General features: G+C 34.3%; 1 protein-coding gene across 2 annotated transcripts in view; it reads right to left on the minus strand.

Annotated features, from left to right (window-relative positions):
* BBS9 (Bardet-Biedl syndrome 9) overlaps positions 1–16,570 on the minus strand; it is a 450,363-nt gene that overhangs the window by 226,912 nt on the left and 206,881 nt on the right. For both annotated transcript variants that reach the window (XM_077775407.1, XM_077775408.1), the window contains exon 16: positions 11,725–11,865. In XM_077775407.1, the coding sequence (XP_077631533.1) occupies positions 11,725–11,865 (141 nt within the window). The remainder of the gene's footprint in view (positions 1–11,724; positions 11,866–16,570) is intronic.

The raw sequence follows: 16,570 nt of genomic DNA on the forward strand, positions 1-16,570 counted from the left end.
GTCCAGACAACTTCTCTAGTGAATTCCACTAAATATTTAAGCCAGAAATAATTCCAAACCTACATAATCCTCAAAAAAACTGAAAAGAAGAAAATATTTCCCAACTCATTTCCTAAACTCCATACTAATGGCACATAATTATACATAAACAAAATGATAGATCAATACTCCTCATGAACACAGACGTAAAAATTCTGAAGGTTAGTAAATTAAATCCAATAGTAAATTGAAAGGATAATATATCATGATGAGTGTGATTTATCTTAAGAATTCACAATTAGGCTAACATCCCCAAATTAATCAGTGTATATACTTGTGAGCATAGCTAACATATAATAGAGTTATTAAATCACTAGCTTGTACACCTGAAACTAATGTAACATTGTGTCAACTATACTTTTTTTAAAAAAACAAAAAAAAAGTATCAACGTAATCCACCAATAAATAGCCTAAAGAAAAAATGACATAAATATCTCAACTGATATAGAAAAAGCATTGAAAAAAATCTAATATAAAACAAATTCTCAGGGTTGCCTTGGTGGCTCAGTTGGTTGAGCTATGACTCTTGATCTTGGCTCAGGTCATGGTCTCACAGTTTGCAGGTTTGAGTCCCGCACTGGGCTCTGAGCTAGCAGCACAGAACCTGCTTGGAATTCTCTCTCTGCCCGTACCCTACTCATTCTTTCTCTTCACTCTCTATCTCTCTCTCAAAATAAACAAACTTAAAAAAAATTATTTACATTTGAAAACAAACTCTCAGCAAACTTGATATAGAAGGGAACTTCCTCAAATGGTATAGGACATCTACAGAATACCTACAGCTAAAACATACTTAATGGTGAAAGCCTGAACATTTACTCTTGCAATGTCTATTCAACATCATCCCAGAGGTCTGGGAAAAGTAAAAAGCAAGCAGGAAACAAACAATCTCTAGATTGGAAAGGAAGAAGTAAAATGGTCTTCATCTGCAGATGACATAATCCTTATGCAAAAAATCTGAATAAATATACAAAAAGCCTAGTAGAACCAGTAAGTAGTTTAACACTGTTGCATGACACAAGATTGATACAGGCATACCTCACAGATACTATGGGTTTGTTTACAGTCACTGTAATCAAGTGACTGTTGCAACAAAGCATGTCAAATGAATTATTTGGTTTCCCAGTGCATACAAAAGTTACATTTATCCTAAACTATAGGCTATTAATTGTTCAATAACATTATGTCTACAAACACAATGTACAGGGACGCCTGGGTGGCTCAGTTGGTTGAGTGTCCGACTTCCGCTCAAGTCATGATCTCATGGTTCGAGGGTTCGAGCCCCGTTTCAGGCTCTGTGCTGACAGCTCAGAGCTTGGAGCCTGCTTCAGATTCTGTGTCTCCCTCTCCCTCTAGCCCCTCCCCTGTTTGTGCTCTATCTCTCTCTGTCTCAAAAATGAATAAACATTTAAAAAAAATCTTTTTCTTAAATACAATGTACATACCTTAATTAAAAAATGGTTTATTGCAAAGAACGCTAACCATCATCTGAGCATTTAGCAACTTGTGACTTTGGTGGTAGAGGGTCTCACCTCAGTGTTGATGGCTGCAGACTTAGCAGGGTGGAGGTTGCCAAAGGTTTGGATAGCTGTGACAATTTCTTAAAATAAGAAAGAATTAAGTCTGTCACATCCTTTCACAAAAGATTTCTTTGTAGTGTGTGATGTCACTTGATAGAATTTTACCCAAAGTGGAACTTCTTTCACAACTGGAGTCAAGTCTCTCAAACCCTCCCATTGCTTTATCAACTACATTTGTGTAATATTCTAAGTCCTTTGCTGTCATTTCAACAATCTTCACAGCATCTTCACCAGAAGTCGAGTCCATCTCAAGAAACCACTTTCTTTGCTCATCAGTAAGAAGCACCTCCTTATAATCCCTTTATCATGAGATTGCAGTAATTCAGTCCTGTCTTCTGGCTCCACTTCTAGTGCTCTTGCTTGTTTCCACCACATCTATAGTTACTGCCTCCACTGAAGTCTTAAACGCTTCCAAATCATCCTGTTGATGCTGACATCTTGACCTCTACTCATGAATCATAAAAGTTCTAGAATGGTGAATCCTTTTCTGAAGGTTTTCAATTTACTTTTCCCAGAATCATCAGAGAAATCACTCTTCAAGAAAGCTATAGCCTTAAAAAAATTTTTTAAAGACTTGAAAAAAATTTTTAAAAAGACTTGAAAGTCAAAATGATTCCTTGATCTATGGGATGGAGAATGGGTATTGTGTCAGCAGACATAAAAACAACATTAATCTCATGGTACACCTCCATCAGAACTCTTGGGTGACCAGGTGGACTGTCAATGAGCAGTAATATTTTGAAAGGAATTTTTCTCTAAGCAGTAGTTCTCAAAAGTGAGCTTAATATATTAAGTTAACCAGGATATAAACAGATATGCTGTAATCCAGACTTTGTTCTTCTGTGCATAGAGCACAGGCAGAGTAAATTCAGCATAATTCTTATGGGTCCTAGAATTTTTAGAACAGTGAACACTGGATTCAACTTATTCACTAGGTGCATTAGACCCTAACAAGAGAGTCAACCTGTCCTTTGAAGCCTTGGAACCAGGCACTGACTTCTCCTCTCTAGCTATAAAAGTTGTAGCTGGCATGTTCTTCCAATATAAGGCTGTTTCATCTACACTGAAAATCTGTTGTTTAGTATAACTGCCTTCATTAAGTATCTTAGCTAAATCTTCTGGAAAACTTGCTGTAGCTTCTACATCAGGTCTCATTGCTTCCACTTTGCACATTTATGTTATGGAGATGACTTTTCTTAAACCTCATGAACCAGCCTCTGCTAACCCAAACTTTTCTTTTGCAGTTTCCTCACTTTCTCAGCCTTCACAGAACTGAAGAGGGTTAGAACATTGCTCCAGACTAAGCTTTGGCTTAAGGGACTGTTGTAGCTGGTTTTTCTCCATATCAGCAGTAAAGCTGTTTTGCTTTCTTATTGTTCATCTGTTCACTAAAGTAGACTTTCAAGAGCTTTTCCTCGGCATACACAACTTGGCTAACCATTTAATATAAGAGGCCTAGCTCTTGGCCTATCTCTGCTTTTGTGACATGCCTTCCTCCCTAAGCTTAATCATTTCTAATTTTTGGTTTAAAGTAGAGATGTGTGAGGGGCGCCTGGGTGGCTCAGTCGATTAAGCAACTAACTTCAGCTCAGGTCATGATCTCATGGTTCATGGTTTCAAGCCCTGCATTGGGCTCTGTGCTAACAGCCCTGCTTCAGATTCTGTGTCTCCCTCTCTCTCTCTGCCCCTCCACTGCTCATGCTCACTCTCTCTCTCTCAAAAATAAATAAACATTAAGAAAAGTTTTTAAAAAATTAAGTAGAGATGTGTGACTCCTTCTTTCACTTGACCACGTAGAGGCCATTGTAGGATTATTAAGTAGCCTAATTTCAATATTTTTGCGACTCTGACAATGGATAGGCCTGAGGAAAGAGACAGAGAGGCAGAGGCAGAGAGAGAGAGAGAGAGGAATGACCAGTGGAGCAGTCAGAACACACACATTTATCAAAGAAGCTTGCCATCTCTAATAGGTGTGGTTCATGATGACCCAAAACAATTACAATAGTGACATTGATCACAGATTATAACAAATATAATAATAATAAAAATTGTGAATCATCAAAATGTGACACAGAGACATGAAGTGAGCAGATCCTGTCGGAAAAATGGCACCAACAGACTTGGGTGACCCACAAACTTTCAATTTGTAAAAAACACACTATCTACAAAGCACAATAAAACAAGGTATGCCTATAATAAAAAGGCACTATTAGAAATTGAAATGAAACAATATAATTTGCAGTAGCATCAAAATAAACTAAATACTTGGGGATAAATCTGACAAAAGATTTGTAAGACCTGTACATTAAAAATGACAAATTCTCACTGAGAAAAATGAAACAAGGCCTAAATAAATGGCAGTCTCTACTTTCAACTTAAAAAACTAGGATAAGTAGAGCAAATTATACCACATTCAACATTGTTAAGATGTTGTTTCTCTCCAAATTGATCAATGTGTTTAATGCAATCCCAATTCCAATCAAAATCCCAGCAGGCATTTATTTTTAACTTGACAAACTGATTCTACACTTCATATGAAAATGCAAAGGATCTAGAATATCCAAGCAACTCCGAAAAAAGAAGAATGAGGTTGGGGAAATTATAGTCTGACTTCTTAACATATATATTTATAATAATTAAGACACTATGCCTTTGGTATATAGCAATACTGGTGGGCAAAGACAAACAGATCAGTGGAATAAACTGAAGAGAGCAGAAGCATATATGTATTTTTTCAGGTGACTTATATAGCCCTATGATACACAGTCAGGTGATTTTCAGCAAAGCTGCAAAGATGATCCAGTGAAAAAGGATAGTCCTTTCAAAAGCAGTGCTGAACATTAGATGCTCATATATAAAAATAAGAATTTTATTCATAAAATTCTCACATCATACGTAAATATCAACTCAAAATGAAAAAGAGACCTAAATGTAAAATGTAAAACTAGAAAACTCCTAGACAAAAACATAGAAGAAAAACTTTGTAAACTTTAGTTAGGCAAAGATATCTTGGATATAACATCAAAATCACAATTTATAAAAGAAAGAAATTTACAGTTGCTTAAGCATCCGACTTTGGCTCAGGTCATGATCTCATGGTTCATGAGTATGAGCTCTGCATCAGGCTAGATGCTGATAGCTCAGAGCCTGCAGCTTGCTTCAGATTCTGTGTCTCCCTCTCTTCCCGCCCCTCCCCCACTCGTGTTTTGTCTGTCTCTCAAAACTAAATAAACAATAAAAAGAGAAATTTAAATTGGGCTTTATCAAAATTAAGAACTCTCCTTCGAAAGACACTGTTACAAGAATGAAAAGACATGCCACAGAATGGGAGAAAATATTTGCAATTCACATAATCTGATAAATGACTGGGGAGGTAGATGAAAAAGAGCACATGTTGAATAATTCCATCATGTAATATTCCAGAAAATGCAAACTAATCTACACTGACAGAAAGCAAACCAGTAGTTGCCTGAGAATGGGGACTAAGGGGTTACAAAGGGGGACAGGGGAAATTTTGTGGGTGACGGATATTTTCAGCACTGTAATTGTGGAGACGGTTTCACAAGCATATACAAACAGCAAAATTTACCAAACTGTATACTTCAAACATATGTACATAAGTTATATTCCAACAAAGTTACTTTTTAAAGCAAAAAACATACACTAGAGCTGTGTTTGAGAATTAAAGAATGTATTAAAATGTACCAGAAGAAAATACTGGATAAAGGGTTAGTATGAAAAATCTATAAAGAACTTAACCAAACTCAACACCCAAAAAATAAATAATCCAGTGAAGAAATGGGCAGAAGACATGAATAGACACTTTTCCAAAGAAGGTATCCAGATGGCAAACAGACACATGAAAAGATGCTCAACATCGCTCATTATCAGGGAAATAAAAATCAAAACCACTCTGAGATACCACCTTACACCTGTCAAAGTGGCTAAAATTAACAACTCAGGAAACAACAGATGTTGGCAAGGATGTGGAGAAAGAGGAACCCTCTTGCACTGTTGGTGGGAATACAAAGTAGTGAGGCCACTCTGGAAAACAGAGTGGAGATTCCTTAAAAAATTAAAAATAGAATTACCCTACAACCCATCAATAGCACTACCAGGAATTTATACAAAAGATACAGAAGTGCTGACGCACAGGGGCACATGTACCCCAATGTTTATAGCAGCACTATCAACAATAGACAAATTATGGAAAGAGCCCAAATGTCCATCAATTGATGAATGAATAAAGAAGATGTGATATAAATATACAATAGAATACTACTCCGTGATGAAGAAGAATGAAATCTTGCCATTTGCAAAAATGTGGATGGAACTAGAGGGTATTATGCTGGTGAAATAGTCAGAGAAAGACAGATATCATACATTTTCACTCATATGTAGAATTTGAGAAACTTAACGGAAGACATAGGGGAAGCCAAGGGAAAAATAAGTTACAAAAAGAGAGAGAGGCAAACCATAAGAGACTCTTAAATACAAAGAACAAACTGAGGCTTGCCTGGGGAGAGGGAGGGCTGGGAAGGTACAGAAAATGGATGATGCGCATTGAAGAAGGCACTTGGGATGAGCACTGGGTGCTGTATGTAAGTACTGAATCCCAAGAATCTACTCCTAAAGCCAAAACTATACTGTATACACTGTATATTAGCTAACTTGACAATAAATTATCAAAAAAAAGATTTAAAAATTAAAAATGCAAAAAATATACATTATAGTTGTGTTTGAGAATTAAAGAATATATTAAAATGTACCAAAAGAAAATATAAGTAAATGTTTTATAATCGTAGAGGCCATTCTAGGCACGAAAACAAACTTGAAACTATAAAGAAAGCAATTAATAAAATTAAATTTACTATGTAAAAATGTAAACCTTATATATTAAAAAAGAATGTAAGTAGTTAATTAAAATGTAAAAAATGTCTATGATAATAATTTAGAAATGCAAATTTTAAAAAGAGATGTCATTTTCACCTATGTCAAAAATTTCCAAAAATCCAGCTACTACTCTCAGGATGAACCCTGATGTTGGGCACATAACCTGATACAATTATTCTGGAAGGCAGGCTGGCATTTAAATAAAGTTTTCAAATGTGCATACTCTTTTAACTCAGTCATTTGTCTTCAAGGAATTTCTCTAAAGAGAAAAGAGAAGTACAAAAAAACCAAAAACAACAACAACAACAAAACTATATGCATGATACCTCCAAACAAGGGAATATTATGTAACATTAAAGTATAAATTTATTGACAAGAAAAGATAGCCATACATTTTAGAAGCAAAAAGACTATTACAGTGGCATGCTATTTGTTTTACATTTAAGTAAAATTTTGGGGTAAAATTACTGGTATCATGGCATACCCTGAATGTTACCTAATTCAACATCTATTTCCTCCTTTCCCTCCATCCATCTGTATTAGTTCTCAGCCTTCTTAATAGCTAGAATAGGCTATCTGACACAATTATGGCTATTGAGACTTAAGTAGAAATTTCCTCAAAACATTATAGAAACATACCTTTCTAATAAAAGTTACAGTCGTTGCTATAGCTATCTCTTTCCCCTACCCCCTGCCTTGTAATTAGTTATGATGACTGATCTGAAGTAGCTTATTGCCATGGAACAAGCCAACACACTAGAAAAGGCACAATGCAAAGAAAGAAAAAAGCTGGGTCTCTGATAACATTCATAATCCACTACACCAGCTTCTACTGCCTACTTCTGGACCTCACATTTTGTAAGAGAAAATATATGTATATGTATGTGTATCTTTAGTGCTTAATTCACACTTAGCCAAAAGCACCCCAGATAGTTATTTATATATACATGTATCAATATATAGCCATTAAGCATATTAAAGCTTTTTAAAAATTCTTTTTATTTTTTTAATTTACATCCAAGTTAGTTAACATATAGTACAATAATGATTTCAGGAGTAGATTCTTTAATGCCCCTTACCCATTTAGCCAATACTTCTTCCCACATCCCTCCAATAACCCTCTGCTTGTTCTCCATAATTAAGAGTCTCATGTTTTTGTCCCCCTCCCTGTTTTTATATTATTTTTGCTTCCCTTTCCTTATGTGCATTTGTTTTGTATCTTAAAGTCTCCCACATGAGTGAAGTCATATGATAGTTGTCTTTCTCTGACTAATTCTGCTTAGCATAATATCCACATAGTTGGAAATGGCAAGATTTCATTCTTTTTGATTGTCAAGTAATACTCCACTGTGTATGTATATATATATACCACATCTTCTTTACCCATTCATCATTTGATGGACATTTGGGCTCTTTCCACACTTTGATTATTGTTGATAGTGCTGCTATAAGCATTGGGGTGCATGTGTCCCTTCAAAACAGTATACCTGTATCCCTTGGATAAAGACCTAGTGGTACAATTGCTGGGTCATAGGGTAGTTCTATTTTTAATTTTTTGAGGAACCTCCATACTGCTTTCCAGAGTGGCTGCACCAGTTTACATTCCTACCAGCAGTGCAAAAGGGTTCCTCTTTGGAAAGGGGCAAGATGGCGGAGAAGTAAGGAGCTCCGTACTTGCACTCGCGCCCATACATCACACAGAAANGGACATTGAGAATCGTTTCATGGGTCTCTTGGCCATCTGGGTATCTTCTTTGGAGAAGTGTCTGTTCGTGACTTTTGCCCATTTTTTCATTGGATTAATTATTTTTTGGGTGTTGAGTTTCATAAGCACTTCATAGATTTTGGATAATAACCCTTTATCTGATATGTCAATTTCAAATATCTTCTCCCATTCTGTCTGTTGCCTTTTAGTTTTGCTGATTATTTCCTTCACTGTGCAGCAGCTTTTTATTTTGATGAGGTCCCAATAGTTCACTTTTGCTTTTGTTTCCCTTGCCTCCAGAGACGTGTTGATTAAGAAATTGCTGCGGCCAAGGTCAAAGAGGTTTTTGCCTGCTTTCTCCTCCAGGATTTTGACAGCTTCGTGTCTTACATTTAGGTCTTTCATCCATTTTGAATTTATCTTTGTGTATGGTGTAAGAAAGTGGTCCAGGTTCATTTTTCTGCACGTCACTGTCCAGTTTTCCCAGCACCACTTGCTGAAGAGACTGTCTTTACTCCATTGCATATTCTGTCCTGCTTTGTCAAAGATTAGTTGGCCATATGTTTGTGGGTCCACTTCTGGGTTCTCTATGCTGTTCCATTGATCTGAGTGTCTGTTCCTGTGCCAATACCATACTGTCTTGATTACTATAGCTTTGTAATACAGCTTGAAGTCTGGGATTGTGATGTCTCCTGCTTTGGTTTTCTTTGTTTTCAAGATTGCTTTGGCTATTCAGTGTCTTTTCTGATTCTATACAAATTTTAGGACTGTTTGTTCTAGCTCTGTGAAGTGGTGCTATTTTGATAGGGATTGTACTGAATATGTAAATTGCTTTTCAATAATATTTTTGTTCTTCTTATCCATGAGCATGGAATATTTTTCATTTTTTTTTGTGTCTTCTTCAATTTCTTTCATAAGCTTTCTATAGTTTTCAGTGTACAAATTTTTCACCTCTTTGGTTAGATTTATTCCTAAGTATTTTATGGGTTTTTGGTGCAATTATAAATGAGATTGATTCCTTGATTTCTCTTTCTGTTGCTTCACTGTTGATGTATAGGAATGCAACCAATTTCTGTGCATTGATTTTAAGCATATTAAAGCTTTTTATGATTATAATATTCTCTAAAGGCAAGGATTTGGGGTACTACTAGATACCTCCATTAAAGTGCTGTTGATAGGGTTAACTGATAGTTTAGTCAGTTTGACATTATATTGCAAAAGTTTTAAAAATATTCTTATCCTTTGTTTGACTCTATAATTCCACTTTTAGATATTCATCAAAGAAATAATAATAAATTTGGAGAAGTACTGCTACAATATATTTATAATATTAATAAATTGAAAACAACATGTATATCAAAAATATAATGCTGGCCAAATGATTTTATAGTATGAATTTATGATAGAATACTATACCATCCTTAAAATCATGTAATAAAAATACCTAATTATGTAGAAAAATGCTTACTTCACAGCAGTATCCAAAGTAAAATCCTTTGAGGGTAACTAAAAATAACTTTACTTAGTAAAGATATTTTTATAAAGATTAGGGAAATATAGTAAAACATAAGTAGACATGGATGGATGATAGAATTACCAGTAATTTTTGTTTTCTTCTTTTTAGTTGTCCATTTCTAAATTTCACATTTTTTTGTAATCAGAAAAATTAAAGTTATTTTAAATATACCTATATTTGTTCAAACAAAGAAATGAAATAAACAAATAGGGAGAGGTGTAGATTAAAGCTAGTTTTATTTCTTCTCTATGAAGCTCATTAATTCTGTTTACTTTAGTTAAAAAACAAATTTGCAATTACAATTTTATCTGACACTAACATATAAAAATCTTATAAAACAAATGTGAAAAGCACTCTTAAGAAGTAAAAAGTGGAAAAGTACCAAGAGTACTTATTTTAAATAATTACAGGATTTCATCATGGTCAATATGAACACACATCCAAGAACTCCAAAAGAGAACATGCTATTTCAAATACATTGGATCTTTGGTGAAATTTTTAAGTTTGTCATTGAATCCCATTTCTAAAGTGACTAAGAAGCAAATATATGCTGATAAGCCTAAGATAACCCATGACACAAAAACAATTGAGCCCCAAATCAGGAGGAAAATGGATGAGTTTCTAAGCTTTCCTTAGTTCTTCTTGCCTAATTCATATCTTACAGAGATTACCTCTCTGGTTAAAAGCATCCCTTTTATTTAATCTCTGTGAGTTTTCATCCATCTGCAGAAAAGATCATAATCAGAAGCCAGGGTCTTAAACAGTTTTTAAATTCAGTGTGCAACATGTAATTTCCAACTATATTCCCAGGACAGTAAAGGAGACTCAAAGAACTAATACATTTGTATTAAGTGTTGTAAGGATAGTGACTCTTCCTGCCTTTTCCTATAACCCAAATATGTTATAGGAAAATTGACTAAGAAGAAAGAGAAAGGAAAGAAAAGGAGAAAGAAACCAAATAGTTCACAACTATTTGCTAACAATGTGTCATATACATATACATATATATATATATCTCCAAACGCAATTCAAACTGAAGAACAGATTAATTGTAATAAAAAGTATTTAATTTGCAGAGTTTTCATTGATTAGATATAAATAAAGCCTTTTAAACACTTTAAATTAATGAAAAATAAATTTTAAGCACTTTAAGTGTTAATAACGCAAAAGTTGACTTACCATAAATTTCTAAACCTTGTGGAAAATACTCTTTGTATTCTAAATCCTAGCCACTAATGCAAAGGTGAGGATTCATATTGTAGTCAACAGTGCCAACCTTTAATGAGGGATTTTAAAAGGCTGATTTAATTCCCAGAATTTTTTTTTTAATTCCACCCCATTACCAGGAAAGCTAATAGATGCTACACCTTAGAAACTCTGGTTACTAAAGATATTTTACCCAATCAACACCTCTCTCTTTTCTGAGCTACTCAGAAAGAAATATTGACACCTGGAGAAAGTCACACCTTCACAAATTACCCCAAATTCACTGTGATATCCAAGCTTTATATATGGAGCCCTTTCTAAAGGATCAGAGCCAGCAGATGAACAATCGTCCCCTCCAGCTGCTAGAGAAAGCAAAACCACAAAGAGCATCTACTTATGGGATTACTTTTGGGGCATAAGAATATACTTTTAAAAGGTGCATAGCCAAAAACCTACAATAAAGATGAATAATAAATATTTACACTCCAAGCCAAAAAATTCCACAGTCTAAAAAGAAATATTTGATGTTTTCATTTCTGAATACTGAAAGCAAAATAATGATTATAATAATTTTAATCAAACTTAAAAGGTACACCTTATTACCTTGTTGATATAAGCTATTTGCCTTTGAACAGGCAAACAAGAGAGAAAAACCCTTGAGGCATTTTTATATTCTGACTTAACAATTATCTGATAATTACCCCATCATTACCTGTTGATGAAGGATTCCATTCTGAATTCTTAACATTTCTGATGGTACAGGCATGTTACTTCAAAAGTCCTACCTGGAAAGAGACTGAGAAGACTGACTGGAGATTTGTTGGTATCAATAGTTAGTTTGTGGCTTGCAGTTTTTGAAGGCTGACCTGGTAGACAGATTAGTTTCAGAGGAAGTCTAAATTTACATTGGATAACCCGAGGAATGCCTGAAATAAAAAGAGAGAAATGTAGATTCATACATTTAACAGATAATTTAACCAAAAAAATTTGTAATACTACTAGTTTGAGTAGCAATATATATCTTAGTTTAAAAGTTTGCTGCCTGTACATTTTGTTTAGCATAACTGAAAAAACTGCAAAGTTTTATCATAATTCATATTTTTATTTTATTGTCAAAAAGGTCACGCAAAAATAAAATCCCAAAAAAGAATATAGGCATGAAGTCTGCCTTTAAGAACATATTTTAAAAAATCATCACAGTTGAGCACTATTCAAAACAGTATGTATAGTTTTATATTCAACTACTGAACTGTCTTTAAACTACGAACTTCAAAGCTCTAGCCTCAATCCTTTGGGCTATCAGCTGATAGTAAGTAACTATCAGCTGACGTAAGCAAATACATAAGTGAAATTTGTATCAGGAAGAGTTATATGACCTTATCTAATACTTTCTCCACCACCAAAATTTTTTAATCTTTAGCTTTTTTAACTTACTGAACATGCAGATTATAATTTAAAATCTACAATAAATTATAAGCATGGAAGTAGAATTTGCTCTACTAAAGTTCAACTGAAGCTCATGTCATTTTACACATTAATATTAAGAATATTACTTTCATATGAATTAAATTTTTCTTAATCCATTTAAATTCACATATCGTTGTTAAGTGACATGTTGAAAGTTATTTAAATTTGTTTATTTATTTTAAGAAAGCGGGGGGGGGGAGGAAAGAGAGAAGCCCACGCAGGCTCCATGCTGTCATCACAGAGTCCAACATGGGGTTCGATCCCACAAACTGTGAGATCATGACCAGAGCGGAGATCAAGAGTCAGATGCTTAACCAACTGAGCTACTCAGATGCCCCCATTTTGAAAGTATTTCATGGTCATTCAACTGAATTTTTTCAGTACATTTACAGGTATATTGAAATAGCTAACTGAATAAATAACAATGAAGACTTTTATGTCAGAATTAAAAGTTTTTAAGATCATTCAATAGTTTTACAGAGAATAAAACTGAAAACAAAGGAAGTTAGGCTCTCTACTTATAAATCTAGAAAAGCAATTCAACAACTTTTTTTTCTCTCCTTTTAGTCTAGGATTCTACCTTTGATTGGATAAGATAAAAAGTAATACACAAAAACCTCTATTTTAGTATATTGCTATAGAAAAATGAAAAACCTAATATGTTCCACTCTACTTGATGTATCCACACACTTATTCCTTTATTTCTTCATAGTAGAGTCCGTGATCAGCTTAAAAACAGAAAAAGCAGAAGGAGTTAAAGTTTGGGGACACGATCCCAAAGCAGGATTCCTAGAATTAGCAATATATTCTGTTAATGCCAATTGGAGCCATGGGTCTTACCCAACATCCAAGCTGGGACACACTTTCCAGCACTACTTATTTACAAAGACAGTAAGAGATCATCAACACTGGCAGGCATACTGATATATGAGGTCAATTAAATACTTTTTCAGAGCATGTGAAGCATATTTGTGATTCTCTTCAACATAATCTATTATCCATTAAATTTTATGTAGCTTATTTTTTGCTCATAACCAACAGATGTTAAATTCACTTCTCCTGGTCCTAGATGCAAATTATAACCAGTGTCTCTTAAGAAAAGTCCCAAGGCATTATTTCCTGACATTCTGTGAGGTTTAAGAGGCATGTGTATTTGTACTTTACAATGATGAAATGTTTTGACTCAAAATATTATGGTAACATGATCTAAGCTACTGCTCAAACCACAACTATCAATATCACCATAAAAAATACTGCAAAGCATTATTTTTCCAACTTCATATATTCCATATATCCCCAAATTATGGAAATATACCTACTAATCTTTCCTCTACCATATATAAATTACAGCCTCAATTAACAGATGCAGCCTGGAAAGAACAAGGAAACGAACCTGTTTCCATTTCCTTCATTTTTAATGAATATAGTAATGGAAAAAATTCCTTCCTCTTTTGATAACTCTGCACATGCATGAAGAGAAGCTACTTTCTTTATACTTTCAACCAAAGCCTGAGCTAACAGTTCAAACAAAATGTGGCTGTAAATGTTCTTCTAAAACCGTACTACTAAAACTGTGGCTCTCCTTCACCTGGATCACATTATGTACTTGAATTTGCTTGAGTTTGTGGCTAAAAAATATTTAATCATGGTCAATAACACTGGCCTTCTGCTATTAAATCTATATATTTGAAGATTATTACCCTAAATCTCCAAAAACCCAGAGCTAAAGAAATCGGTGGTATATATATGTTTTCAGAAATTTAAACAAATGGATTGTAAGCACTAATGAACCCAAGAAGGGAAATACATTATAACTCAATTCACAACTCAGGTAGGTCAGTTAATGACAATATCACACACGAGGGCAATGGTCTACAGTTGCTAAGATTTGTAGAAACCTCCAGAATTTCTTTTCTCTCCAGAAATTGTAAACCTGTTTCATAGGACATTTGGAAAGCATTATTTTGAAAAATGATGATACGCATACTTAATAAAATGATTATGGCTATTTTTTTAAATGCTGGCAACCTGAAAAGTTTCACCACTGGGGAGAAAAAAGAATATGAAATCCTTTAGAAACCAATTTAAAGAAACCATATCTTTCAAAAGAGAAATTACAATACCAGTATTTTACATTACTTCCCATCAAATTAAAACCCTAATCTTTTAAAATACAACCTTCAGTATTTAGACGTAGGGTTTATAAGAGCTACATTTCAACTGAGATTTACATTTTCTTGAGAAACTTGAGATGTAAATTTGATACCAATTTACTCTTCAGGCTGTGAGTGCATCTGAGAACCCAAAGCTAGAAATACATAGAGGTGTGTGTGAATGCACGCATGTATGTACCTACCTATAAAAAGGAAGGAAAGAATTACATGCATTTAAAGACTTTTCAAATTTGCTCACAGAATAGCTTTCAACTTAGTTGAAAGAGTCTAACTGGTCTTAAATTTGCCTAACATCCCTGATACATTCTCTATGTAATTGGCAAAACAGTCTCTGAATCTGGCTTATTCAACTCTCTGAGTGTTATGCTGAGAGAAAATAAAAGTTTGGTCATTTATAATACTCAAATATTGGCCTACTCATTCATCAGACTGACTTTGTTCTGCAGTTTTTTACCAAATATAATCACCTCTCCTTCAGACATTTCCCTTTCTAGCCTAACACAGGAAATGGATAGTCGCAACTACTCTGGTACAATTAATCACAAAATTATTTAACACTTGGAGAGAAAATTCACATCAAAACCACTCTTGACAGAACAATTTCTCCAGGAAGAGAATTCTAATTACACCTGGCACACCCAACAGCCCAGTGTCACTATCGAGAGGGAAGCCAAAATGTGCTTTGAAAAAAAAGAAAAAAAGGAAAAAAGAACATATATATCAGAGTAGAATAACTATATATATTACACATCTATATAATGTCTTCAGAACTCTTTCCAGGGGCCTGCTAGAGTCATTTCATATTGAAAACAAGGAACCCCAAAGCAGTAGCAATGTCTGGAAGCCAGAACTTCCTTGATCCCTTCCTGTTATGTCTGGCTATGTACTGTGCCCCATCTGCAATCATGTTTTACACTGCCCATGTCATGTAACTTTAATGCAGACATAATGGAGACTTACTCTTATGGGACAACATAAAACCTCGTTTGCTTCTCTTTTTCCACATGTAAAAGCAGGACTGCTTATCTGCAAAGAACCTGAACAGACAAGGCCAATAAAATGGACCAGTCTTTGAAATCTGAAGCCTTGCGTGTAAGTTAAGATCTAAGTAGCAACATATTATTCAATCTGACCAACCAGGTGAAGCTGGGTATTTCAACCCCCTAAAGCTTCATTATAATTTAAAAATATTTCATGAGAGATTATTAGCTTTGTATCGAAATACTAAAATTTTCATATATTATAATTTTTTTTCTCATGGTTGGGCTGAATTTACAGGAAGAGGGAGTAAATTCCCCTCAAAAATAACCTTTACTAATATTTTTTAAAATTAAAATCAATCATTTAAATCATAATATGGTACTTTACAAAAGTTAGTATAAAATCTCACCAGCTAGATACAATCTTGCCAAGTAAAATGTAAATATTCATTATTAATAAGAGGTTGTTTTTAAAACCCAAATTGTAATTTAAAAAGCATATTTCATGTTATTAAGCTAAACACTTACAGCTAGTAAAATATTTCTGATATAAATATATTTTCATCTCTCAGATACAATACAACTAAGGTTGTTGGCATCACCAAAACTGTACGAGTAAATTACTGCCATTATTTTTTAAGGATTTTATTTATTACTAATTAATATTGTTATCTAATATTTATCTTAAAATATATAATAAACAGAGATAAACCACTGAGATAATCAAAGTCGAATATACTTTTAGAATGCCTGTCATCTTCCCTGATATGGCACAATTGAAAGATGAGTACTTGGGGCGCCTGGGTGGCTTAGTCGGTTAAGCGTCCGACTTTCGCTTAGGTCATGATCTCACGGTTCATGGGTTCGAGCCCCGCGTCGGGCTCTGTGCTGACTGCCAGCTCAGAGCCTGGAGCCTGTTTCAGTCTGTGACTCCCTCTCTCTCTGACCCTCCCCTGCTCACGCTGTCTCTCTCTCTCTCTCTCTCTCTCTCATAGAAATACATAAAACCT

The sequence above is a fragment of the Crocuta crocuta genome, unplaced genomic scaffold (assembly GCF_008692635.1).
Source record: "Crocuta crocuta isolate KB4526 unplaced genomic scaffold, BGI_CrCroc_1.0 scaffold197, whole genome shotgun sequence".
Classification (NCBI taxonomy): Eukaryota; Metazoa; Chordata; class Mammalia; order Carnivora; family Hyaenidae; genus Crocuta; species Crocuta crocuta.